Genomic DNA, 27,699 nt, shown 5'->3' with positions numbered 1-27,699 from the left:
TACATATTCCTTTCTATCTTCTACACAGTGTAATTACTTTGAGATTCATACATGTCGTAGCTGTGTCAATAGTTCACTCCCTTTTATGACCAAGTGGTAACCACTGTATGGATACACCACTGTTTGCTTATCCATGCACCTTTTGACAGACACGTAGGTCCTTTCTAGTTTTAGGTTATTACAAATAATGGTGCTATGAACATCTGTGTTTTGTTTTGTTTTGGTTTCGTTTTGTTTTGTTTTTAGTGGACACATGCTTTCATTTCTCTTGGGTAAACAGCTTGGAGTAAAATTGCTAATTCATATGGTAGGTGTGTGTTTAACATTTTAAAGAATTGCCAAACTGTGTTATCAAAGTGGTTGTACCATTTTTCATTCCCCTTCAGCAGCAGATGCAGGTTCTAAAGACTTTATAAAAAGTCTTGAATGAGGTGGTGTTAATCGTCCAACTTTGTTTTCTTCAAAACTGTTTGGCTATTTCTCTATGCATATTCTATTCGCATTTCCATATGAATTTTTAAATCCATTCTTCAATTTGTATAGAAAAACCTGCTGAAATTTTGATTAGTATGGCATTGTATCTAGACATCAAGGATGGGAAGGTTCTCATCTTAATAGGACAGAGCCATTCTTTCCTGTATACCCATATTTCTATTTCATATCATTTTCTTTCTGAATGAAGGACCTTCTTGAGCATTTCTTGTTGTTGTACAGAAACAGTTCTTTCAGGTGACAGTTCTTTCAGCCTTTGTATGTTGGAAGAAGTCTTCATTTCACCTTAATTTCGAAAGGTATTTTCACTAGATAATAGTTTTGACAGGTTTTTCTTTTTTTTCAGTACACGGAAAGATCTCACTGGACTATCTTCTCATTTGTATTACTTCTAATGAGACATAAGATGCTGTCTTCATCTGCTCACGCTGCTATCCTAGAATACCATGGACTGGGTGACTTATAAACACAAATTTATTCCTCACAGTTCTGCATCCTGGAAGGTCCAAGATCAAGGCTCCAGTAGATTCAGTGTCTGATGAGGTGGCACCTTCTGATTTGTAAAGGGTCATCTTCTCTTTGTCCTCACTGGTGGAAGGGGCAAGAACTTTCTAGGATCTCTCTAAAAGAACAGAAATCCCATCATGAGGGCTCCACCTTCATGACCTGAACGCCTCCCAGAAGCTCCACCTCCTAACATCATCACATGGGCGATTAGATTTCAACATATGAATTTGGGGGGACAGGGACATAAACATTTATCTATAGCAGCTGCCTTTTTTTGTTCTTCTCTATGTAATGCGTCTTTTTTCCTTGGCAGTTTTTAAGCTTTTCTTTTTACCACTGGTACTGAGCAATTTGATAATAATATGACCTACTGTCACTTTCTGCATGTTTCTTGTATATAGAGTTTATTGAGCTTCTATGTTATCTGTGAGTTTATAGTTTTTATCAAATTAGGACAGTTTTCAGCCACTATTTCTTCAAATGTCTTTCCTCCTTTGCCCCCTCTGAGGACCCAACTATAGGTATATTAAGCTGCTTAAATTTATGCCATAGCTCACTGATTGTTCATTGTCTTTAAAAAAAATTATCATTTCTATCTGTGTTTCACTGTGGATAGTTTCTATTACTAGGTATTTCTGTTAATTAATACCATCCAATGTGTTTTTCATTTCATACAATGTAGTTTTCACCTCCAAGAACTGGACTTGGATCTTTTTTTTTTAAGTTTATTTATTTACTTTGAGAGAGACAGAGACAGCGCAAGTTGGGAGGGGCAGAGAGTGAGGGAAAGAGAGAGAATCCCAAGCAGGCTCCTCGCTGACAGGGGCTCAGACTCACAAACCATGAGCTCACCACCTGAGCCAAAAGCAAGAGGCGGTCGCTTAACCAACTGAGCTACCCAATATGGATCTTTTTGTATCTTCCATGTCTTTAATTTTTTGAATATATGGAATACAGTTACATGAACTGTTTTAATGTCCTTGTTGGCTAACCCTAATATCTGGGTTAGTTCTGGGTCAGCTTCAATTGACTGGCTTTCCTCTTCATCGGGAATATTTTCCTACATCTTTGCATGCCTGCAATGTTATAGTAGATGTCAGACACTGTGAATCTTACCTTGTTGAGTGCTGCATATGTTTATATTCCTAAAAATATTCTTCAGTGTTTTTTTGTTTCTTTGTTTTTTCCAAGACACAGTTAAGTTTCTTGGAAACCATTTGGTATTTTTAGATGTTGTGTTGTTGTTGTTGTTGTTGTTGTTATTTTTTAAGTTTTATTTATTTATTTTGAGAGAGAGAGAGACAGCGTGTGTGCGTGTGCGTGTGCGAGTGGGGCAGGGACAGAGAGAATCCCAAAGCAGGCTTTGCACTGTCAGCACATAGCCTATCATGGGGCTCGATCCTGCAGACAAGATCATGACCTGAGCTGAAATCAAGAGTGGGACACTTAACCGACTGAGCCACCCAGGTGCCCTTTAGGTGTTGTTTTGACAGTTTGTTTGGTACAACTGGGATGGTGTTCCATCTAGGATGAATTCTGTCCCTCAATTGAGGGGAGGCCCTCTGTGCACTCTGTCCTCTGTGTACTCTTGTGAATCATGACATTTTCCAGTCCAACTTCAGGACAGGTGTGCCTCCTGGTCTTATGTGAGTGCTGAGCAATGTTACCTCTAATCTTTGCGGGTAGTTTTTCCCTTGGTCTTTTGCAGTTTCCTCACACCCATGCTGATCGGTACTCAGCTGGCCTTGAGGAGACCCACTTCGAAGCTCCAGATTTCTCTCTGTGCAGCTCTCTCCTCTCTCCTACCTGCCTTGGGGTGCTAGATGTGTTGGTCTTCCCAGACTCCCCTCCCTGTCTTCCCAACTGAGAGGGTCTTTCGGGTCCCACTGGGGTTCTCTGTCCCTGGAGCCATGGCCTGAAAACTCTCTCAAGGCAGAAAGCTAGGGCAGTCTCAGGGATTGTCTTGTCTCCCACCTCTCAGGAATCGCTGCCTCATGTCCAAGGTCTTGAGCACATATTTCACCTGTCTTCTGGTTGTTTCAGGTAGAAGGGCCAATCTAGTTCCTGTTACTCCATCTTGCTTGGAGTGGCAGTCCAAGCCTATTAATAGAAGTCTTTAAGATACAGTCTTTTTTTTCCAGCATGATAGTCTTTTATAATGAAGGCATTATGGCATTTGCCATCATTGATGTATTAAGTGACAGATTAGATTGTATTCACTTCATGTCCGTTCAAAGGCATTTATTAGGTAGCGACAGTGTTTACAAAGATGAACCACCCCAAAAGGGGCTCTGACTTCTGGCATCAGTTTACAGATATAGCAAACAACTTTGGAAGGAACCGATTATAGGGCTTGTATATTATCCATGCTTTTAACACTCCCTCTTTTTTAACGGTGCCTGCCAACACCATCACTAATTATGCATAAAGGACAGCTGGAGGAAATAAGAAACTTGAGTCACATGATTTTACTAATTTTAAGCAGCCCTTAGGCTTAGACTTAGGGGCAGAAGTTGAAACTCTAGAGGGAAATACTTTATGCTGATGAGATGTTGACTTCTCTATTTCATGCTATTACTCTGCTCCCATAACCAGAATAGAAAGCTGGCTCTACTTCAGCTAAAAGAAAATAAAGCCCTAAGTGGCTCCACCTTGGAACGTGAAGGAACAAAGCAGGCTGGGGTAAGGGTACAAGGTTGACGACGTTGATGAGTTGGATTTCATACAACCATCTCCACGGTGCCTCCAATTTTGAGATGAGCATTTCATGAAAGTTGTTCAAAGCAATATGTTGACCTTTCATGAGCTGGAGCAGCTGACATTTTGCCTGGATCTGAGCCAGGGTGTGTGCTATTCTAAACGAGAAATCAGTCGTCCCATCTGCACTGAGGGAACTTTTTCTGATCATTTGTTAAAGCTTTATTTCCAAGGCACTGAGTGAATTTAATTAATTTCACCACCACCATCCCCTCCTTAATAAATTCCTCACACACGTGGATTCACTAGGAAATTGAATTTCATCTCTAGAAAACAAAACAAAAAAAAAAAAAAAGGACATTCAACTAAAGGATGAGAGATTAGTTTGGTGAAAGCCCAGTGATCTAGTCAAAATGAAAATGCCTCTCAAACTGTAATGAGGTGAATCATATTAAAATGCAGATTCTGGCTCAACAGGCCTGGAGTGGGGCCCGAGATTCAGTATTTCTCATAAACACTCAGGTGATGCGTTGTGGCTGGGGCCTGTGTGGCGCACTTTGAGTAGCAAGGAGCTAAAAGACATTAAGACCTCATTCACGTTTCATTATTCCACTAAGTCACTGCAGTAACCAGGGAACCTTCTCAATTCAGCTTCAGTTTACTCTAATATAAGATATTCTCTAAGGTTCCTTCCAGATCCTAAAAATGTATCACATTCCCAAAAGTATAGGCCCAGCTTCCCTGTACTAGAGAATTTACACGTTCTATCAGCAGACATGTCCTGAGCTCCTATTATGTGTCAGGTACTGAATGAGGTACTGGCTGATTAAGTACGCACTACATCAAACCCCTGCATGAAGAAATCAATTCAGAGGTAGAAGCAAGCAATGATAACGTGATGCCATGCACGCTATGAAGCTGCTTAAGTGATGGCTGTTAAGAGGACACAGAGGTCTGAGAATCTGTGTTTTGGAAAGCATGTACGAGGGGATGCCATCCTGCAGTGGTTCTCAGACTTGAGTGTGCACCAGAGTCACCTGCTGGGCTTGTTAAACTACAGATCACCGGATCCCACCCACAGACCTCTGAGAATTTTCATTTCTAACAAATTTCCAGGTGATGCTGATGCTTGTGGTCTGGGGTCGCACTTTGAGAAACACTGTTTTAGACCTCGAGACACGCAAATGAATGAAATAGGGCTTGGCTTTGGGATGGATGACCAGGAGTCACGGTTTAATGGGAGAAACAGGCTTCCCTTCCCTCGCTCCACGCAGAATGGCTAGGGTGACTCTGGGAGGGGTTTGCAGAGGGAGAGAGACAGTATAGTGATAGTTCTGTGCCACATGAGCTTTGGAGTCAGAAGGAGCTGGGCTCAAAGCCCAGTTCTGTCACTTTACTGCTGTGGTCTTAGTATACCAAGTGCCAAAAAAAAAAAAAAAAGAAAAAAAAGAAAAAAGAAAAAAAGATGGTTGAGGTTTCTCAAATAATAATAGCATGATTCTATCTGGAATGAGGGAGAAAGAAAAGACTGCCCAGAGTAGATGGTATCTGTGTGATGACTGAGGATGAGTGGGAGCTTGAGAAATAGATCTGTTAGGGGATAGCAGGTAGCAAGGTAAATGGATGGTTCTAGGTGGAAGATGTCACCAAGCTGTCAAACAACACACTGCTCTGTTCACTAAGTACTTTCTGGTACATATGCATATACTATGGGATTGTTAATATAATCAAATTTAATATTCTTTGAGGAAAACTAGCTCTTTAAAGGACTCCTATGTACAATTCCCCTGTGAAGTCAAAAGGAAGACAGGCTTCAACAGTAAGTGCACAATGACCATGGACTTGGAAGTTCTAGGCTCAAGCCTCAGATCTTCCTCCTAGAAGCTCTACAACATCTGGAATTCATGTACATATGTTCTTTCCACTTCTAGCAACTCTACAACACAGCTGTCATTATTATCACTGCCATTCTACAGATAGGAAGACTGAGGCCCAAAAGGATTAGATAAAATGCTCAAGGTTATTAACTAATAAATACTGACTGAACCAGTATTTGACCTCAAGTCTACTGGATCAAGTTTTATAAACTTTGGGATTTTGGCTTTTGTTTGATTATTTCAAAAGAGGATTTTCTATACTTACCCAACGACTAGACCTAATGAGATTTGTCAAAACTAGATTTCTAAGCTCCTTCTGTAGAGATTCTAGTTCTGTAAGTCTGAGATGGAGCTAAGAATCTGTATTTTTAAAAAAAAAATTTTTAAATGTTTATTTATTTTTGAGAGAGGGAGAGAGACAGAGTGTGAGTGGGGGAGGGGCAGAGAGAGACAGAGAATCTGAAGCAGGCTCCAGGCTCTGAGCTGTCAGCACAGAGCCCGACGTGGGGCTCGAACTCACGAACTGTGAGATCATGACCGGAGCCGAAGTCGGATGCTTAACCAACTGAGCCACCCAGGTGCCCCAAGAATCTGTATTTTTTTTTTTTTAATTATTTTTTTTTTTTCAACGTTTATTTATTTTTGGGACAGAGAGAGACAGAGCATGAACGGGGGAGGGGCAGAGAGAGAGGGAGACACAGAATCGGAAACAGGCTCCAGGCTCTGAGCCATCAGCCCAGAGCCTGACGCGGGGCTCGAACTCACGGAGCGCGAGATCGTGACCTGGCTGAAGTCGGACGCTTAACCGACTGCGCCACCCAGGCGCCCCAAGAATCTGTATTTTTAATCAGTGACTGCCCCCGCCCTCACCCCTGCCACCATATAAGTGTTACCTTTGGGGAAATTTGAGAAGCATCATTACCTGTTGTAGTGGGTTGAATAATGTCCCCCCAAAATTCATGTCTACTGAGGACCTCAAGGTGGCCCCTAACTTGAAATTGGATCCTTACAGATGTAATTAGTTAAAATGAAGTCATTCTGGAGTAGGGTGGTCACGCCTGGATTAGGTGACCAATGACTGGTATTCTTACAAGAAGAGGATACAGAGATACAGACACACACACAGATAGGAGGCCAGTGAAGACAGGGAGAAAGGTTGGGATGCTACAACTAGCTGTAAGCCAAGCACATCCAAGGCTTGCTGGGAACTCCTAGAAACTGTAAGAAGCTAGGAAGGATTCTTACCTAGATCCTTTGGGGAGAGCAGGATGAATCTCTCCCAAACTGTGAGAGAACAGATTTCTGTCAGTTTATAGTAATTTGTTATTGCAGCCATACGAAACTAATACATTCGCCTTCTAGAAACTACAGGGAAATAACTGTCTTAAGCTGGCATTTTTTTTTTTAATTAAAGAAAATGTAACGTTTATTTTTGAGAGAGAGACAGAGAGAGAGACAGAGTAAGAGCAGGGGAGGGGCCGAGAGAGAGAGAGAGGAAGACACAGAATCCAAAGCAGGCTCCAGGCTCTGAGCTGTCAGCACAGAGCCCAAAGCAGGGCTCAAACTCACAGACCATGGGATCGTGATCTGAGCCGAAGTAGACACTTAACTGACTGAGCCACCCAGGCACCCCTTAAACTGACATTTTAACATGGAAAGCTGATAACAGTGGTTGCTTCTGGAGAGGAGAACCAGGTGGTTTGGACAGGGGAGTTAAAAAAGGGGGACTTATTTTTCTTTGTGCGTCCTTTTGTGCATGGTCAACCATGTGAATGTATTATCTATTAAAAAAAAATAAAGGAACAAATAATGACATAAATCATTAAATATTCTTACATGATATCCTAGAGCAGCATATTTGGGACCAGGGCCATGAATCAGGAATGTATTGGTTTCTTGCACTCCGTCAAAAAAAATAAATCATATTAAAGCCATTTGATATGAAGGGCTCATTCAAAAGAGTGACTTCCAGAGTCAGTCCTGGGGTCAGGGTGACTTAAGCTACTGATCAGAGAGTCTCTTACTATGAGAACAGAAGCTCGTGAAGGTGAGGCCCAGCAAGACACTGAAGATCAGAATCCTCTAGTTAGGACGAAAATGGGGAACCCACATCATCTCTACTTTATGTTCAAGAACACACTCAAAGAGGTAAAATGATTTGCTTCGTGTGACAGCCAGAGTTGAGTGTCAGAGCCACGTGATCATTCGTTCTGTTCAATGTAACATTTACTGGGCATTTACTGTGTGTCAGGCACCAGAAGGATAGAGATGTATCAGGTGCCTTCCTGGGCCTGTCCTAGGACTGTCTGTCCTCAAATCCACTCCTTGCGCTTTCCGAGACTTTGCTCAGTATTACGAGGGGATGGTTACTTGAGGCTTCTGTGTCGTGTGGCTTGTGCACACAGGACGCACCGGGGGAGACCGGAGGGGAGGAGGGAGGGTAAACCCAGGCTGGCTTCTCAGCTCTTCTTTCACCATCATAACCGATTTGCTGCTTTCATTTCTGTTTAAAATGTCTCCCCACCCCTCCAATAAAACAAAATAAAACAAAGTGCCCAGCGTAGTCTGTTTTCCTGGTTGGACCCGGACTGAAATGCTTTCGCTGCCTGGGTTTTTGATTTCCTGTGGCTGCAACCCAGCTTCTCTGCTTGGGCTAGGCAGGTCAGCGCAGGGACTCTGGATAACCTGGTGCAGAACGAACTGTCAGATTCCCAGAAGTGCCTGCGGCTGGGGCCCTCCAGCCCCGTGATGACTGGTGAGCTCCAGGGCCTGGGACCAACACAGGGGATGGATGCTGACCTTCCCAAGGCCAACCCCAAGGCTCTCCCTTCTCCCCACCAGCCCCTCTGGGCTTGAGTTCATAAGCAATTCTAAGCTGAAGGGCTGCGAGTGCCATCAGAACACTGGTCACATAGAAGCAGGGAAGCTCCTTGGAGCTCATCAAAATATTAAAGCCATGGGGCGCCTGGGTGGTGCAGTCGGTTAAGCGTCCGACTTCAGCCAGGTCACAATCTCGCAGTCCGTGAGTTCGAGCCCCGCGTCGGGCTCTGGGGCTGATGGCTCAGAGCCTGGAGCCTGTTTCCGATTCTGTGTCTCCCTCTCTCTCTGCCCCTCCCCCGTTCATGCTCTGTCTCTCTCTGTCCCAAAAATAAATAAACGTTGAAAAAAAAAATATTAAAGCCATCCAACTCTTACAAATAAGTTCAGAGGTCACAGTTCTGGTTCCTCGAGAAACACGAATGCTATACCGTGTAGGGTAGTTTTCCTCTCTGAAATGGTGCCTCACGGTTTCGCAACCTAATATACTGACTGAGGCAATCACTATAAAGAAGAATTTTCCATCTGGGGACCAGGAGTATCTTGGGGAACTTCCAAGGTACCATAAAGGTCATAGCTGAAGAAATTCTAAACATCTGTTTGGCCCCGTCAGTGGTAACATGCAGGCTGTAGGAATGCTGAGAGGAAAAGCTGAGAAGCTCTGCCCTATCTCCTGGGTCTTCCTTGTGTTCCCTCATCCCCTCATCGGTCCATTCATTTGCACACACCTCTGTCCAGTGAACATTTATTCAGTGCCCGCCCTGAGCCAGTCACTACCTGGGCTGGGCGCTGGAGATAACATGACAAACTAAGGCAAACCAGGCCACTGCACTCATGGAGTTAGTGAGACAGTCAGATGTCAGTCAGATAAAGACACAGATAAAGGTAAAAACACCACACGGTAAGAGCTACAAAGGGGGACACATGGGGGACTCAAGCTGAGTCTGGGTTTCTTCTGGGCCCCAGCGAAGTGGTGATGAGGTGTGGACTTCTTTAGTGAGCTATGTTTTTCTCTTCCATTCTTTAGCTTCATAGCTTATGAAATACTTGAACATACATTGTATCACTTTACTTTTATTCCAATGCTGCGATGACAAGATTTTAAAAAAGAAGGTTGAGAATTATTGCAGTGGGAGCTAATACAGATGAAAGTATGAGAGAATAGTAAATGTAAATAGTACATGTAAGAGTAAAGTATTTTCACGCGTTTGTTCTTCATTTACCAAAAATTGGTGGTCTGTCTTTAAACGTAAGTAATTATAATTTAGAAAGGCCACAAACAAACACACAAATTCTAGCCTTTTAGCTGGGGCAGAATCAGGTTACACTGTAGTTATATCTACTTTTGCCGAAGCAAACAGAGGCGAGATTTCCTTTTGGACAAAGGTGTCCTCTAGACCCACAGGAAAGAGCATTAATCACAAATATTAAAATAGTTTCCAAAGCAACCCTATAACTACAATAACAAAGGATGCTTTTCACATGTTCTGAATGTGAAAAGGTCCTTTATCGGGTACCTTTACGTCATGCTTGTTCACTTGGATAATGCCAACTAAAAAAGAAGCCATATGATTGCTTTTAGACTCTACTAAAAACTATATAAAGTGGGGGGTGCCTGGGTGGCTCAGTTGGTTAAGCGTCCGACTTCGGCTCAGGTCATGATGTCACAGCTCTCAAGTTTGAGCCCCACATCAGGCTCTGTGCTGACAGCTCAGAGCCTGGAGCCTGCTTCGGATTCCATGTCTCCCTCTCTCTCTGACCGTCTCCTGTTCATGCTCTGTCTTTCTCTGTCTCAAAAATAAATAAACATTAAAAATTTTTTTAAAAATCTATAAAAACTGGGAAAGAGAGGGAAAAACTGCATTTACTCAAGATGCCTAGCTCTTTGAGAATGACTGTTATCTCCCAGGAAATATTACTCAGCTTGAATGCACTGTTAGGACATTTCCATGATGATCATATTGGTCACAATAAGATTGGTTTATGCTGTGCCGTTAAATTATCCTGAAATCTCAGTTACCGAGCATAACTAAAGTTTGTGAAAATAACATGTTATGTTCCCCAAAGGGCCTGAGGTGGGTGGGGTGGGGATCTGCTCCACCAGGTCACTCAGGAAGCCAGTCTTAAGGAAACTCCACCATTTTAAAGGTGCACCTCCAAGAACACACTTGCCAATCACTGCCTCAGCTCAGAAGCACACACATCACTTCTTCTCATATTTCATTAGCCAGAATTAGTCACAAGGCCCGACACAACTATAAGCCTTAGAGATTCGGGGGGACAAATGGACTATTTGGTGAGCCTACTGTCTGCCACTACAACCTATTTCCAAAACTCATCAAAACTGATGCTGTAGGGGAGGGACTAGTTTAATCACAATTCCCCCAACCTTATCAAGGCCCAGAGTTTCCTGTAACCTCTTATTTTGAGTCTTTACAGGCACAGGGAAGAGAATTAGCATTTCTTGAGCTCCTATCATCTAGCCAACATTGTGTGATGGATACTGTGAGTTGGCTAACTCAAGCTCACTGCACCCTCTTTACAACGTAGAATGCTAAAAAAAAAAAAAAAAAAATTCCATCTTCCCAGAGTCCCTTACAGGTAGGGTTTTGGAAATATGCTAGGTTCTGCCAGACATACACTTGATGTCTTCCCTTGCTTAGGAAGGTGGCAGTTTTGACCGCCACTGCTGGTAAGCAAGGCTGTCAGGGTCAAAGGCAAGAAGCGATGGCAGCTGGCTGGGACAGCCAGCGTCCATTCACCCAGCCTCCTGGGTGTCAAGAGGCAGTTGCAAGGTGCCAGTTCCCTCATTCCTGGATCACCCCTCAGGTCCTGCACAATTTTGGTAATTCCAATGGCAACCTCCTGGTTCTCTACTTTTTACTGATTAAATCAGTTTTAAAGACTCCCGAGGGTCATTAATGGAGACTCAATCAAAAAGGTCTTCCCATTTTTGGTAGACAACTAATTCCTTAAATACCTTTCTGCTTAAGTTACCTAGACTGACTTCTGTTTCTTTCACTGTGACTTGACTGATAACATTTACCAAATATCGCTATATGCATAAGTTCCTCTAACAACTTTCTGAGAACTCTTAACTGTTGAAATGAGTCAACTTGTACTTTTAGGGAATCTAAGTTTGAGCTGAAATAACTGCAAGCATAAATTTGTTTTAAATTTCATGTTTTAGCTTTAAAATTCATGTGAACGAACTCTACAATAAATTCTATTCTCCCCAAATGCAGAGCAAAATTGATGTTCCCCTAAGGTATACCTTTTCATTCAGTGGCTTTATATATTCCTTGATAAAACCAACCTTATCCACGAAGGTATACACACGTCATCTTGAGAGACATTTAATTTGTGTAAAAATTCTGAAAGGTGGCTCTCATGATGCGTTCATTATTTTATTATTTACAGATGGATTAACTGGGGCTTAGAGGGGTAAACTTAGGTGCCCAAGATCACAGAGCTGGGGTTTAAACCTAGGTCTGTCTATTTTCAAAGCCACAATTTCTTTCCACTACAACACACAGACTTCTTTTTTTATTTTTTTAAATGTTTATTTATTTTTGAGAGAGAGAGAGAGAGAGCGAGCATGAGTGGGGGAGGGATAGAGAGAGGGAGATACAGAATCTGAGGCAGGCTCTAGGCTCTGAGGTGTCAGCACCGAGCCTGACGTGGGGCTCAAACTCACAAACTGAGAGATCACGACCTGAGCTGAAGTCGGACCCTTAACTGACTGAGCCGCCCAGGAGCCCCAACACGCAGACTTCCAAGACTACATCTCATTAGTTCTCAGCTGCTCTGAACACTAGTTTGTAACAGAGGTTTGGTTACTTTGCTTAGCTCAATGCTGATATTACTAGTTAGTTCGTCTCTCCTCCATGACACCAAAAGCTGTAAGCATCTGCCTCCAAATGGTACACTTCTCATTTTATGAAGGATTGCCCAAGAAAAGATGGAAGGAACACAGTAGAAAAATCTGTAGAACTAGAAAAAAAATTGACTACAACACACATTCCATATCGTGGGCCACCCATGAACAACATGTACACAAACATGATGATAATGGATTTGTGAAGCCTGGAAACCTAATACAAATTGAAGTCAATAGGATCCTGGGATGACTATGGCATCAGCAGAAATATGTCGGTTCAAATTCCTTCTCTGGCTCATGCACACTGTTTTATCTGTCACTCTCCTTGCCTACATATCTGACAGCAGGCTAGAGAATCCTGCCATCAAGACTTACTGGAACATTTCTATAAAACTGTATGTGGCTGTGGTAGGATTCCACCCCCTTAGTGATTCAAGCCCTTCTCCGTCTTTCCTGGAGAAATTAATCTAAAGATACTATTTGCACGTTGACCCAGTTCTTCAAACTGTCAGCTACTGTAGCTCCAGCATCAGACAGAAACATATAAAAGTCCCAATGTGGTTTTCATCTGTCCAAACAGCTGTGTTACACCTTCTCAACTCAATATTTTACCCAGGGCTTTCCCAGCATTTAATAAAACTATTAAAAAATTCTTAATGTATCGTCATGCCACTGAAAGAATCCTTTGCTGATCTTATGAGAGATAGATATTTCTAGAACAGAAAAAAAGAGGTAAATGGGAGATTGTCTTTGCTAAGTGCCTACTTAGGTGTAAGGCATTAGGCACATATCAACTTATTTAATTTTAAAAAAAAATTTTTTTAATGTTTCTTTATTTTTGAGAGACAGAGCACGAGCAGGGGAGGAGCAGAGAGACAGGGAGACACAGAATCTGAAGCAAGCTCCGGGATCCAAGGTGTCAGCACAGAGCCCGATGTGGGGCTCGAAGTCACAAACAGTGAGATCATGACCTGACCTTAGCCGAAGTCAGATGCTTAACCAACTGAGCCACCCAGGCACCCTCAACTTATTTAATTCTTAAAATTCTATATGCATACATAAAAATACTATCACCCTAACTTTATATATTTAAAAAATTCAATGAAGATAAGTAAATTGACTGAAGTCACCCAGATCATGAGTAGAAAAGCTAATAATGAAACCCAGATTGGACTGGCCTGAAAATCAATCATCTTTTCAAGATTGCATAACACCTCTAATAAAAAATATTGCCAGAGAGCTTGAGAAACTAGCTCCAAGAATTGGAACTTTTGGATCTAGTGTTTTGTTTCCAGGTAACATGAGGAAACATTTCCTGATTGCCTGAATATTTAATAGCACAGGAAACGAAAACAAATTGCAGTACTTGGCCTTTACTGTGTGTTTCCTAACAGAAGTGGAGGAGAGAGCTTTCTCCTAGAGGGAAAAAAAGCACCACGTTACAACTGCAAGTGTGTCTATTAAAGGTAAGTGAGTTGGCATTTTAGATGAGACAACATTAAAAAGATTTCGCAGTTTTGATTCCACTGATGAATGGTTACTGCTCAAACATACCCCTTCCTCTCTTCACATCTTCGTCTGTCTCTGGCTGTGTCACTGTTAGAATCAGGTTGGGGCAGGGTGACGGCAGCACTCCTACCTGGCTCCCCAGCTTTGTCGTACTGGAAGAGGACACACCCCCTGGCCCCTGCTCTCTGAGGAGAGGACAACAGTCCATCGTGAAAGCCGTTTCTCAGCTCAGCCACCCTGGCCACTCCCTGCTGCACTTCCCTTCCGCACCTCCAGCTTGAGACAAATAAACGGTCTTTTCCTCTGAGCATCACCGAGGCTAAAAGAAATCTTGATCAAAATTCTAGAAGAGGCATGGCACCATTTATTTATTTATTTTTTTTGAATTTATTTATTTTTTGAGAGAGAGAGAGCAGGGGAGGGGCAGAGAGAGAGAGAGAGAGAGGGAGAGAGAGAGGAGAATCCCAAGCAGGCTCTGTGTCGTCAGTGCACAGTCTGACGTGGGGCTTGAACCCCAGAACTGCAAGATCGTGACCTGAACCGAAACCAAGAGTCAGACACTTAACCGACTGAGCCACCCAGGTGCCCCTACAGCACCTTTTATTAAGCAGGGCCGTATAAATATAGGTTCAGTCACTAACGAGGTGTTCGAGGTAGCCGTGTTTTTCGTATAGTTGTCACTTGTATATACATCAGACCTATTTTCGAAAAGACAGAACGTAAGTACACTTTTTGCGATTTTATTTTTTCTGTCTCTGCTTTCTCCAGATTCATTCTCTGCCCTTCTCTGCCTTGCTCTGTGCTCCAAGAGTAAAACTCGATGTACTAAGCACATCACTCAGGCTCCCTAGACTCTGCCTTCCAGTTGTCAGCAACCACTCAGAAGCAAGAACAGGAGACCTTAGGGCGGGACAGAGGAAGATTAGGGATGCTGACCTATTCCCAACCCTCCCTGGGCCTCGGTCTGTCTCCCAGGGCTCCCGTCCTCACCAGCTCACAGAAACTTTCTCTTCTCCTAGGTCCCTGGGGTGGAAGCAGCTTCCCAGTTGCTAAGACCTGGGTGCTTCTCCATCCATTGCTGGTTCTTCTAACACAGCCTGCTCTTCTGTAAATGGTTCCTTCATATTAAACATTCTTCAGTTAAGGCTTCAAGAGTGACACGACCAGCATCTGTGCAATTGCCATTCTAGACGCAGTGAGCGATTTCTCCATGCTGTTCCAAGAATTAGGGCAAATGCAAAAGAAATACAAGACGTGCTGCTGTTTCTCACCAGGCCTGCAAGTCCAGGTAAAGGACATCAGACTGTCAAAAGACAGTCACTCTGACTGTCAATCAAGCCCGTGTCATCAAAGGCCTAAACCTGTCCTATGCTTCTGCTTACTCCCACCCTTCAGTGAAGCATGACTTTCCTCGGTTCCATTCACCGAGGGCCAGTGTAACCACCTAGCGATAGGGGCCAGATGTATGACTGACGGTGGCTCCACGTCCAAGGATGACAGAGCAAAACTAGTTCTGGACTCCTTCTTTTAGCTCAGGCCTTCAAGCCCACTTTCTCAGGAACTCCTGCAGATTCCGGCCCTTACGTCTCTCCAATTCATCCAACTTCTCTTTAGGGCTTCTGTCCTACTCTAGCAGAGGCCAAGATGATTTCTCACCTCAATTTCTGCAGTAACCCTCTGACTGCTCCCCCAGCCAGTCCATGCTTGACTATGAAGCCAGAGGGGTCTTTGTGATGTCAATCCCCTGCTATAGACCCCGCCTAGAATAAAGTCCCAAACATAAAGGGGCTTAGCTCTGAATGTGACCACCTCTGTAGACTCTTGACACATTCTTCTTAGAGAGTACTCCAAAGAGACTGAACTTCTTCCAATTCTTTAACAGAACTATGTTTTTTCTTGCCTCGGTGCCTAGACTCATACTGTCTCTTTTGCCAAGAATACCCGATTTGCCTCCCTTCCCCAAACTTTGACCTGGCTAACTTCTAGTTTATTATTCGCGTCTCAGCACAGACATCACTTCTTCTGACAATCATTCCCCGTTGTCACCATCCACCCCCTTCCAAAAATCAGAACTTTGGATTGGGTAGTATTCCTGCAAAGGAGCTACTGGAGCATCCTTTCCACCTGCATCATCTTTAAAAAAAATTTTTTTTTTTAATGTTTATTTATCCTTGAGAGAGAGAGAGAGAGAGAGTGTGAGCAGGGGAGGAGCAGACAGAGAGGGAGACACAGAGCCCAACGCAGGGTTCAAACCCATGAGCGGTGAGATCATGACCTGAGCTGAAGTCGGATTCCCAACCGACTGAGCCATCCAGGTGCCCCTCACCTGCATCACCTTTTAGAGTTCTGTTTTGGAATTCCCAGTTACTTGTACACATTCCCTACCTGACCAGAAGCTGTGTCAAGACAAGAACCCTGCAACCGCTGCAGATCAGGACCTAGCAAAAACCCTGGATGGTCAGAACTATTTGCTAAAACATTGAAATATAAGAAAAAGAAAGACATCTCAACCAGGTCGAATGGACCACCAATGTGAAAATTCCTGTTCTAGTTTTGTTTTGGAACAAAGAAAGTACCTGTCAACAGACACGGGACCTGGATGTCCAAGTAGGTGTTGTCTAAACGTATCTGCAGCTCTCCGTGCCATGAAACCATCCTCCACTGAGGAGAGTAAAAGTCCATGCATGTGTTGAGGAAGAAGGGCAGGGCTGCTCTATGAATCCTCCTCTCTCCCCCTTCTCCCATCCCCACAGCAGGTGATGCCCACTTGAATAGAGGATGCCTGCATTCTAGTACGGGGTTATTTTCAGAGGCTCATTATCTCAGCTGGAAAATCCTGGGGCAGCTTTTTGCAAACCAAATGGACTTCAATTAATGTATTGAGAGCCAAGGATCAAGACCTAAATATTGAGAGTCAACATTAGCAAAAGTCTCTCAGCACCCAGATGGTCAAGTTCAACCTTTTGAAATGCTCTTTGAAGAGGGGAAACTGAGATTTTTCCTGGAATGGTGCTTAGAGGTACAGGAATGAACTAAAATGAACTCATCTTATTGTGTATTGATGAATCATGGAACCATGCTTGGTGAACACTCTCCTCAACTCCTTTCCTCAAGGCTATCCAAAAATAGTTAAATTCCCTTTTTTTCACTAGCTTACCATTGCCAGGGAAACCTTACTAATTCATCTCCAACAGATTAAAAATATATGATAATTAGGATGAACACTCAAGTTTATCTATGGAGGAAACAGATTTTCTTAAAAATAACAAGGCTATGAAAATGTTACTTAAGCTCATTAAAATGAACCTTTTGTGCACTCTGCTGTATACAAAGATGCAAATTATGCAAGGTTTTTTGGGGGGAAAACAGTGGCTTGGCCATTCATGTTCATCTCCTCTCCCTTAAAATATCCCAGTAAGAAAAACAGTAAAATATGTATAAGCCCACCAGAAAATGAGAGGCAAGAGCTCAATATGTGTCTGAAGGACAGACAGCAATGAAACTCAGTAATCGATTGCACATAAAGAATGAGCCAAGAATGCTACAACCCGATGCGCTACAGAGAGAATCCCAAAAAAGCGTGAGCTCCTTGGCTCTGCATACCCTGCAGGGGCTGGGAGCATCAGAGACAGAGGCAGGGGTGATGCAGGGCTGGAAACAGGGTCCTATGTGAGGTGTGCAAGCTGAGCAGTGGGGCTCTCAGAAAGCTGACAACTGGGTGTTCCCACCACCACCCACACCCAAGGACTGGCAAATTGTCCTAAGTAACTTAATGGACCCAGAGGAAACTTCCAAACATCAACATATGCAGAACTGGAAGGGATCTCTCAGTAAGGCTGACTCACCAAATAATAACCGTACATGATTTCTCACCAACTGATAAACCCCCTCCCCACACAAAGGTTCCAATAGGTTTCTTTGTCTCTCAGTGTAAAAAATGAGCAGATACCAAAGGATCACCAAACATCTGAGGAAAACTCCAGCAAGTTAGATGAAGATCCGAACAAACAAGCGGAAAAAAAAAATAAATAAATAACAGAAAAAACAAAGAGCACAAAGAAAAGTAAACAAACCTAATTAATAGTCTCCCAAGAATTAAGACAAAATATAGCATCCATAAAACAAGAACAAAATTCCACTAAAAAGGAACATTCAGAGAATAAAGAGCTAAAATATAATAGCTAAAATTTAAACACAATATATTCATGAGAAGGGTCACAGAAATAAACTTTAAGATGTGTGACTGAAGTAATAGAGAAAAAAAAAAAACAGACTTAGAAAACCAATCTATGAGATTATCTTTCCAACAGGGGATCCAGAGAGACAGAGAACAAAGAAAATGGAGAAGGACATTACCAATACATAATGTGAGAAAATTTCCCAGATCTCAGACATGAGTCTCTCTCATGGTTTACAAATAGGCTTCAAAATGAATGATAAACACCCATTGCTTTTTAATAATAAATCTTTGAAAACTATCTGCTTTTATTATTTTGGTAACATTTAAGCTTTCATTAAAATAACTTTTAAAAAGGAGTGTCTTACCTGTTTTCTTAGGTCTGTTGTGGATGCTAAAGGCAAGCCTTCTTGCTTTGCCTAACTATGTACACTTAAAAAATAACATAACTTGGGGTGCCTGGGTGGCTCAGTCGGTTAAGCGGCCGACTTCAGCTCAGGTCACGATCTCGTGGTCCGTGAGTTCGAGCCCCGTGTCGGGCTCTGGGCTGATGGCTCAGAGCCTGGAGCCTGCTTCCGATTCTGTGTCTCCCTCTCTCTCTGCCCCTCCCCCATTCATGCTCTGTCTCTCTCTGTCTCAAAAATAAATAAACGTTAAAAAAAATAACATAACTGTTTAGGACTTTATTTCCTATTTCAGATCTCTGACTAATTCAGTCCAGCCTCCCTGAACTTTCCCTTCCCAACCACCTTTAAACAAACTGTTGAAACATTACTATCTATTTCACTTCCTGTATTTCTCAAAAGCAGAATGTGAGCACTGTTGAAAAACACCAAGGTCATCTCTCTTTTTATCCATACCCTTCCAGAGTAACAATATTTCAGTAGGGGTTATCTAGGTAAAAAGCAAGGATGGATGGATGGATGGATGGATGGATGGATGGATGGATGGATAGATGGATAGATAGATAGATAGATAGATAGATAATGTGATAGAGGCTATAGTAGATAGAGGTAATAGATAGACAGACAGATAGATAGACAAAGGTAACAGATAGATACAGACAGATGAATAAACATGACCAAATGGTGCTCTTGGTGGTAGAGGGAAGTCCACACTTTCAAATGAAACTGGTACATCATCCAAAAGATAATACTCATGTTTTTTTGTTGGTTTATTTGTTTGTTTGACTTTGGTTTTATACATGATGGTAAAAGTTTAACTTAGCCACGTGAGGAGGTTTCTAGATCCACGGTGGTCTATACAAATTCAAAAACACTTCTGCTATGAACACCTTGATATATTATATAAGATATAATAAGAAAAGTTTGCTTTTTGGGCTTTAATGTACTACTGAGCTTGCAAAAAAGAAAAGGAAACTCCCATATTAAAAAAAAAAAAAAAAGGATGGGAAGGCATTGAAAATAACAGTGGTGAGTATTGGGGTTGTGGCAGGTAGGTCAGTAGTGGGGGGGGTTTGCTGAACTTGGGAGTTTGATATATACATGATAGTTAAGGTTCTGTGGGCCCATGACTTGGGAAACTGGAATGAGTTTCCTACAGAGAGCCAGAAATCCCAGAAGGCTAAAAACCTCTGTGAAAGAATGTCTTTTTTTTTCAACGTTTATTTATTTTTGGGGGGACAGAGAGAGACAGAGCATGAACGGGGGAGGGGCAGAGAGAGAGGGAGACACAGAATCGGAAACAGGCTCCAGGCTCTGAGCCATCAGCCCAGAGCCCGACGCGGGGCTCGAACTCACGGACCGCGAGATCGTGACCTGGCTGAAGTCGGACGCTTAACCGACTGCGCCACCCAGGCGCCCCTCCTTAAGTTTTTTTAAAAAAAATTTTTTTTAACGTTTATTTATTTTTGAGACAGAGAGAGACAGAGCATGAACAGGGGAGGGTCAGAGAGAGAGGGAGACACAGAATCTGAAACAGGCTCCAGGCTCTGAGCCATCAGCCCAGAGCCTGACGTGGGGCTCGAACTCACGGACCGCGAGATCGTGACCTGGCTGAAGTCGGACGCTTAACCGACTGCGCCACCCAGGCGCCCCAAGAATGTCTTACAAAATAATCTCTCCCCAACAGTTTGAGGAGATGACCTGGAAATTTCTTTCTGCTGGGAAGAAAACTCCTCCCTCCCTTGGAGCCCAGGACTAAGGATATTTTGATTGAAAGCTGCATTTATGGCACAGTTATGGTACCAGGAATTAGGGGATGCTTACAGGGGTATCAAATCCTTACAACAGTTATACGTGGTCAGTGTCAGCAAGCACATTTTATAGATAAGGAAGCTTGGAATCAGAGAGATTAGGCAATTTATCTAAAATGAAAGGGCCTAAGTGACAGAGCTGAGATCCAAACTCCTATTTTCTAACCTCAACTCCAGAGTTTTACTCACTGATATTAGCAGGTGGTTAATTTGGGCCTTTTTTGGGCCTAATTTGAAAATGTGTCCACTTACTATAGTGCCACTGTAACTTTATTTCACATTTTCCCCTTTGTTTCCAAAATGCATTGTCAATTGTGGTGTGCTAGCAATACTTTCTGTTATGAGGCCACCATCGTGTGTCCAACCAAAGTGGAGAAAACAGAACCAAGAAAATACACATATTATGAGCCTCTTAAGAGGAGAAGCTCTTTTCACAAGCCAGGATTTACTATAGAGACAGGATGGGTAGTAGAACCTCATGAATCTTCACTCTGGTTGACCTAATGGAGGAGCCTTTTCAATAGGATTCCAAGTTTGAAGAGTATGGTTGAGAACTCTACATAAGCTTTGGGTGAGGGGGGCTATCGTGTGCCCCCAAACACTGGAAAAAGTAGGAAATCAGGCTCAACTAGTAAAATGGTTACTCTTGTCTGGTGGTCACCAAAAGAACTTGTGTTTCCAAATGTGTAACTAAAGTACTTGGGATCACCTAAAACTCACAACAAAGGGATATGGGAGCCACTTTGGAGAGCCAGGACTAGAATTTGATTGAATTTAACAAGCAAAAACAAAGTCCACTGCTCTGGTCCCCATCAGGAATAAGACTGGGTGAACAGAAGAGGAGTGGGGCATCCACTTAGGGGAGCCCCGAGTATTTATGCACAGCCCAAAGGAGATGGGGGCTCTCAGTAAAGCAGTAACTAACATAATGGCTATTCTGACAAAGCTCTCCTAATCCCGGAAGGGGTGGCTGCCAGCTTCCTTGTCTAAAATGTACACCTTAAGGTCTGCTAGCATCTCTTGTATTGATAACCTTGGTGACAACTGAATTCCTCACATAGAATGCATTGCTTAGGCTGCCTTGAAAGTCCATATTGTTTTTGTTACTTGGTGTTCTGATATTCTGTTTATTTCTATACTTGTCTTCTAATACAGACCACCTGTATGTAATGGGAGGACATACATACTGTCCTACTTCAGGGTTTACTTCTGCTTGACAATTGCATTTGTTTTGGTTAATATTAGCCCTCTCCTTGGAGATGGATCCAGTGTCACTATGCCACTAATCAGGTTTCTGATCGTCTGTGGCTGCAACTTGGACGCTGGATTGTGGTAACATCACTGAGGGCACTTTGTGAGAATATATCTGCATCTACTATAGGACTTATTGGATCATACCCCTCTGAATCACTGTGTGCTGAGTGGAGCACTTCTATTTGAAATTACAATGGCATCTTCTGTGGATTTTTCACTTGTATACTGTAAATAGAAATGCACACTGTTTTTCAAAAAGCTGTATGCATTGCTTCATAATTTAACCATGAATATCTACAGTGGAGTCTATTACTGGAGCACATAGTCATGACAAAAGCTTCATACACCATCCATAAGGGTCCATCTGCTTTCAACCCAGTAACAGGCTTTGTTAATGGGTTGTTATGGTTTATTTAAGTTTGCTGTGCCTGTCAAGATAGAACCATGTTTTTATTTGTTCTCTTATTCCCAAGCCTATTTAGTGGAAGATGTTTGCTTTTTTTTTTTTAAAGTTTGAGAAGGTAAAGAATACCAAAAATGGACAGATGAATATGCCATTTAACATACATAGCACATATTTTTTAATGCTTGCTTTGTATCAAGCAATGTTCTCGAAAGATGGGATATTAAAATGACAACACGGGATGTTCCAGACCTCAAGGGGTCTTAATAACTTTATGAACTGGGTAAGCACATAAGAAAAAAATCTCAAGTCATTATGAAAGCTGCCATCATGGACAGATCTACACACAGGGTATAGTGGGACCAGTGTCTCACCTGTGCTGAGTGTTAGAAGGTGACTAGGAAGTGGTCAGGGAAGTAAATTATTTAAGGGTGGCTGGGGCATAAAGGATGAGATGGGAAGAGCTGGACACTTAGGGAAGATCCAGAACCTCATAAGGTTTTTATGTAATACTGAGTAGTTTTGGTATCAGCGAAGGTGACAGGGAGCCATCTTGAGCAAATGGATAAATTTTGGGTGTTTCATATTCTCTTGGCTAGCTGGGTGTAGGGTAGATGGTGGAGGATAGCGAAGGAGCAAGCTGGAAACAAAGCACCCGGTAGAGAATATGTCCAAATAGTCTGGAGGACTGGGGATGTAGCTCTGGACGAGGGCAGCGAAGAGCTTATGAACGAGTTATTTATGAAGTGAAATTTTTTAAAAAATGTTGTAATCATTGACCACCACTAGCAGTGACATATTCTTGTGGAGTCAGTGCCTGCTGGGTGACCTTTTCCACAGGAAGAGTAGCAATCCTGCCTGCTGTTCTATGGCTTTTTCTATTTGAGAAATTGAACATTAGAGTTTTTAATGCAAACTACAAGTAGCTGTGCATCACCAACCAAGGGGATTAGTCCCAAGCTGCTGTGGCATCTGTCATCAGTTCTCAAGCCTCAGCATCCAGGAGCCCATTGCGTCCTGGCCATTGCACTTACAGTTCAAGTGAGCTGTTCTGCCAGGTGCTGGAGTCACAGGCAATGGGTTATCATGATTAAGAAGCTGGGCTTCGTGTTGGAACCCCAGATCTACGGTTTGCTTCAACTCTCACTTCTGAACTACATTTCACTGTTTATGAAATAGAGATTAGAGGACCAACTACTGAGAGTTGTTATTAGATTGAATGAGATACTTGCTGAAATCCACACATTCCAAGGTTGAACTAGACTCTCCCTTTCTCTTTTATGTTTAACATATGCATTATTTTCATTTTCTCAGAAAGGCTACCATCTCAGTTTCTATTTCCCCTTTCACCCAGGAGTTATTTCACAGCTTTTAAAAATCCAAGAAGAAAGGTTTTCTGCACTTCGATTTTGCAATTTGTTTTCCACTTTTACTCCACTATCATCAGAGAATGTCGTTTAGAATATTCCTACCTCAAGGAGTTTATTGCACTTTTTGTGAGCTAATCTATAGTTAATTTTGTCAATGTTCTATCTGCATTTAGAAAATGGGATTTTCTACATTTAGAAAAGGGAAGTGTGTTCTTTATCATCAGTGTACAAAGTTTGTGATGTATCCAGATCTCCCTTGTTAATGACGTTGTTTGGGTCTTTTAGATCTTTACCGATCTTTTGTCTACTTGCCCTATCTTGGACCGAGAGTGGCATGTTGAATTACCTAATAGTACATTTCGATTTCTTCTTGCATCTTCTACAGAGGCCACTGCTGTGTTGTTTGGGGTGCATCCACAACTGTTGAATGTTCCTTGTGAACCCCGGTCTTCAGCCTCAACCAGTTCTTTGTCCTGTTTTGTGCTTTCAGTCTGCATCTTACCCTGTCATATATCAAGATCAAAAGTGGTACTTTTTGCTGTCATTGCTGTTAGTTTATATTTGCCTTGTATGCTTTACCCATCTCTTTGCTTTTTGCCTTTTAAAATCACTTCGTGTTAGGTGTGTCTTGTGTTCAGCACGGAGTTGACTCCACATTTCTGACTACTACATTATACTCTGCCCAGCATGTAACCAGAGTTCCATTAAATATTTGTTTCCTTTTTCTTTTCTTCTCTTCCTCGACCAGGGTCAAGATTCACCTAAAACCATAATCTTTTCCCCCCCAGCTTTGTTGAGGTATAACTGGCAAAATTTTAAGGTATTTAAAGTGTGTAGCACGGTGATTTGATATACATATACATTGTGAAAGGTCAATCTCATTATTAGCAGTTCTGGGTCTATCTGGACAGAAGTCTCCTCCTGGACCCTCTGGCTTAGCTGGATTCTCATTTTCAGTCCTGCCCTGTGGTGCTCATACCCTAGCAGGATAGGCTCTCCCATACCACCTCATCAATGGTGGATTGAAGACCACTGATATAAAAGTTTAAAGAGGTATTCCCTCTTCTGGCTTGACATATGAAGTCTCCAGTGTTTAAACTAAGGCCTGATGTGTCCCAAAATATTCTTTACAATAGAATTTGGTGCCTTAGGAGGAAGTTACAGTATATAGACCACAGCTGGAATGAACCCTAGAAATCATCTACTTAAGCTCTCTCCCCAGGCATGAATCTCTCCTACGATATTCCACATTTTCTAGTCTCTGCATTTTTCTGGTAACGGCAATCTGACACTGTCACCCACACTGTAGGCTTGCATTCAAAACCCAGCGAAACTGTGTATTAGCCATATGATGCCTGGAACTTCTATAAGAACTGAGCCTCAGTTTTCATCTACAGAATGAGGACAATGAGAGAAACTCAGAGGGCTATTTAGAGGACTAAGGAGGGTCACAGTTTTAAGTGCCAGGCAGATAACTAATGGAATCCCCCAAGTGTGTGGCAATAGGAGTGCTGAGGGGAATTCATTCCCTTATACAAGGAGAAGCCTCACCCAGTCTCCTGCAGATTGGAAACCTGCCTGCAGCAACGTGGGCCTAATAATTTCCCCAGATCTATCATTTTTCTAGGAAAGCAGAGATCTGGCTTTTCAATGTGAAATTTCCCAATGATTCAACGTGGGAAGTAGTTCGGATTTCTTGAACACACTGGACGGATCCTATCTGTCGTCTGGGTACGCCTAGAGGCTGCGACTTTGCAGTCTCTGGTCTGAAGTAAATTAGTGTAACGCCCAGCACAAGATAGGCACTACATAAACTATGAGTTCACCGGATCTAACACCTTAGACATCAGACTCCTGGCAGAAAGGACTTGTCCGTCTGATTTGGTAGCTAAGAGACCAGGAAAGATCAAACGCAGAGTAACCGGGGCATCAACTGAAGGCCCAGGGAAAGCAGCAGAAATTGAAGGGGACAAAACAGGACAGGTTAGAGCGGCTCATGGAGGAATGGAAGAATTCTGCCTCCTTGCCAGTCTGCCTGCTCCAACTCCTCTTTGGCTGATACTTCCCACTCTCTCCTACAACCGCTGCTCTGATCCCTGGGCAGACAGAACCGGCATGGGAGGAGTGGGGGGAGCAGGGTGGATCCTCCAGCTGCTGGAGTGAGAGAGGCTAGCAGCTTCTCTAGAGTGAGCTTATTAGGAAGGGAACGAAAAAAGCTTTGAGCTCTAAGCTGAGGAGGCAACTTCCTCCCTATCCCTATTCCCTTGGGCTCTTCCCCATCAGCAACTCGGAGCCTAGCCAAATACATCCCACTCACGTAGGCGGCAGCTGTCCCACACATGTTACACACAAGGGCCACTAGAGCTGTCCCTATTTTTAGCATTTGGATGTGTCTGCCAAGGTCACCAAGATTCCCCGTTGACTGGCTCCATTCCTCTCCCTCTCCTCTACATGTCTGTTATTTTCCTCCCAGGTAGATGTTTTCTGTTCAGATGAGTTAAAGTAAGATGTCTGGGGGAACAGGGACCCACATGTTTGCTGGTCTTCCTGGCCTCCTTATAATTTCCATGGATTGAATGATATATCTATCCCGAGGCATGAGAAATCGTGTACAGACTTTGAGAAATAGCACTCCAGGGTTGGATCAAAGCCACTCCCTTTTTGTCTCTTAAGCATAAAGAGAAGTTTAGAGCAGAAAATTGCATTAAGTACCCTCCCATCGAAACTTCCAAGTACACAGTTGAGGACACTGAGGCCCAGAGGGGGCTGATGTGCTTGCTACTACCTGACATTATAATGAATATCATTATCGGGGCACCTGGGTGGATCAGTTGGTTAAATGTCCGACTTTGGCTCAGGTCATGATCTCACGGTTCATGAGTTCAAGCCCTGTGTTGGGTTCTATGCTGACAGCGCAGACCCTGGAGCCTGCTTCAGATTCTGTGTGTGTCTCTCTCTCTGCCCCTTCCCCACTCATGCTCCCTTTTTCTCAAAAATAAATAAACTTAAAGAAAATTTTAAATAATAATAAATATTATTATAGCTTATATTCAGGAAGGTTTTCCTGCCGTAAGCACTTCATGCAGATTTCCAACTCAGCGAGGTATCTATTTCAATTATTCCCATTTTGCAGATGACAAAACTGAGATTTATTGGTTTAAGAAACTTGCCCAAAGTCACATAAACTAGCAATGGGAGGCCCAGAGAAGACACTTAGGATCTCGACTCCAATTCAACTCTTTCCAGAACCAAAGCTCAGTACACAGATTTCTCACGAAGATAAAAGAAAGGAAAGGAATGAGGGAGGCCTGGCTTGAACACACAACATTATCTCTGTGAGGCCCTTTCAGGCTATTCTTTGGAAACCTTTGAGTGTTTTCAGAACACAGGCACAGGCCTAGCAATGTCAGAGGAGATCCCTGGCCCTCTTTACCTGTTCTCAGGGTCAGCCAAGGCCATACTCCGAGTGACATAACACATCTTGAGGGGGATGCTTTTCCGATCTCTGTGGAAGGAGAAGGGCTGCGAGGACAGAGGGTCTGAGGAGCCGCCCCCTAACCGAGGCGATTCTGGTGGAGGTGTTTCCCAGCCGATCTCAGATACTGGGGAGCCTTTCTTCACATAGGGTGTGGCTTCTCGCATGTACTTCACTGCAAAAAAAAAAAAAAAAAAAAAAGACAATAGAGTTTTTAAGTACATCAAGGCTGGATTTCTGGAAGGTCTGGTTGAGTTTTTCAAAACTTGCATTAGATGAGGTCTTAATACTGAACCTCTTAAACTCTAAGCAAGATCCACAACTTCTGTGCTTCTCCAACGTTTATTTATTTTTGGGACAGAGAGAGACAGAGCATGAACAGGGCAGGGGCAGAGAGAGAGGGAGACACAGAATGGGAAGCAGGCTCCAGGCTCTGAGCCATCAGCCCAGAGCCCGACGCGGGGCTGGAACTCACGGACCGCGAGATCGTGACCTGGCTGAAGTCGGACGCTTAACCGACTGCGCCACCCAGGCGCCCCTCTGTGCTTCTCAAAATAGTTTTTCTGTTATTTAAATTCTATACCAAAGTGGTTTTTAGAACTTGCTATTACAATGACCTGAACTTGAGAATTACTTTCAGCTTTTTTCAACTATGACAACTTTTATCTTTTCTGATTATAAGTTGCATTCTGGGGAAGAGGCTGAAAGACAAATGGGCAGAGAAGGAGAAAGCATAACTTAGGCTTAAAGGCACATGACTGTTCAATATAGAAGTTGGGAATTTGGTAGCCACATTCTCTATCCACGGCATCATTTTTCTGTGCAGAAGCAAGAATAGAATTTTCAATTTAATACCACTAAGCACATACAGTATGCAAAAAAAAAAAAAAAAATCTTACATAAAAGGATACTTATTTTGCAATTGAAAACAAATTTGTAAGAGCAAAAATACCTTCTGAAGGAGCTGAAAACTAGGACCAACCTAAATGTCTATAAGAAAAATAATAAACCAGGGGCGCCTGGGTG

General features: G+C 42.8%; 1 protein-coding gene and 1 long non-coding RNA gene across 5 annotated transcripts in view; both read right to left on the bottom strand.

The window, feature by feature from the left end:
• The window catches only part of SNTB1 (syntrophin beta 1), a 237,128-nt gene that overhangs the window by 110,780 nt on the left and 98,649 nt on the right, over nt 1-27,699 (bottom strand). For all 3 annotated transcript variants that reach the window (XM_045453795.1, XM_045453796.1, XM_045453794.1), the window contains one exon: nt 26,632-26,848. In XM_045453795.1, the coding sequence (XP_045309751.1) occupies nt 26,632-26,848 (217 nt within the window). The remainder of the gene's footprint in view (nt 1-26,631; nt 26,849-27,699) is intronic.
• On the bottom strand, nt 14,504-15,967 carry LOC123585531. 2 transcript variants are annotated; one of them, XR_006706267.1, is made up of 3 exons: nt 15,436-15,967; nt 14,770-14,992; nt 14,504-14,679 (listed from the first exon to the last, which is right to left on the bottom strand). It is a non-coding gene; the product is annotated as an uncharacterized LOC123585531 (long non-coding RNA). The 2 variants fall into 2 exon arrangements; XR_006706268.1 differs by lacking the exon at nt 15,436-15,967 and adding an exon at nt 15,364-15,424.

This window comes from Leopardus geoffroyi, chromosome C3 (assembly GCF_018350155.1).
Source record: "Leopardus geoffroyi isolate Oge1 chromosome C3, O.geoffroyi_Oge1_pat1.0, whole genome shotgun sequence".
NCBI lineage: Eukaryota > Metazoa > Chordata > Mammalia > Carnivora > Felidae > Leopardus > Leopardus geoffroyi.
The sequence above is the reverse complement of the archived record's forward strand: the minus strand, read 5'-3'. Positions and strand labels throughout refer to the sequence as shown.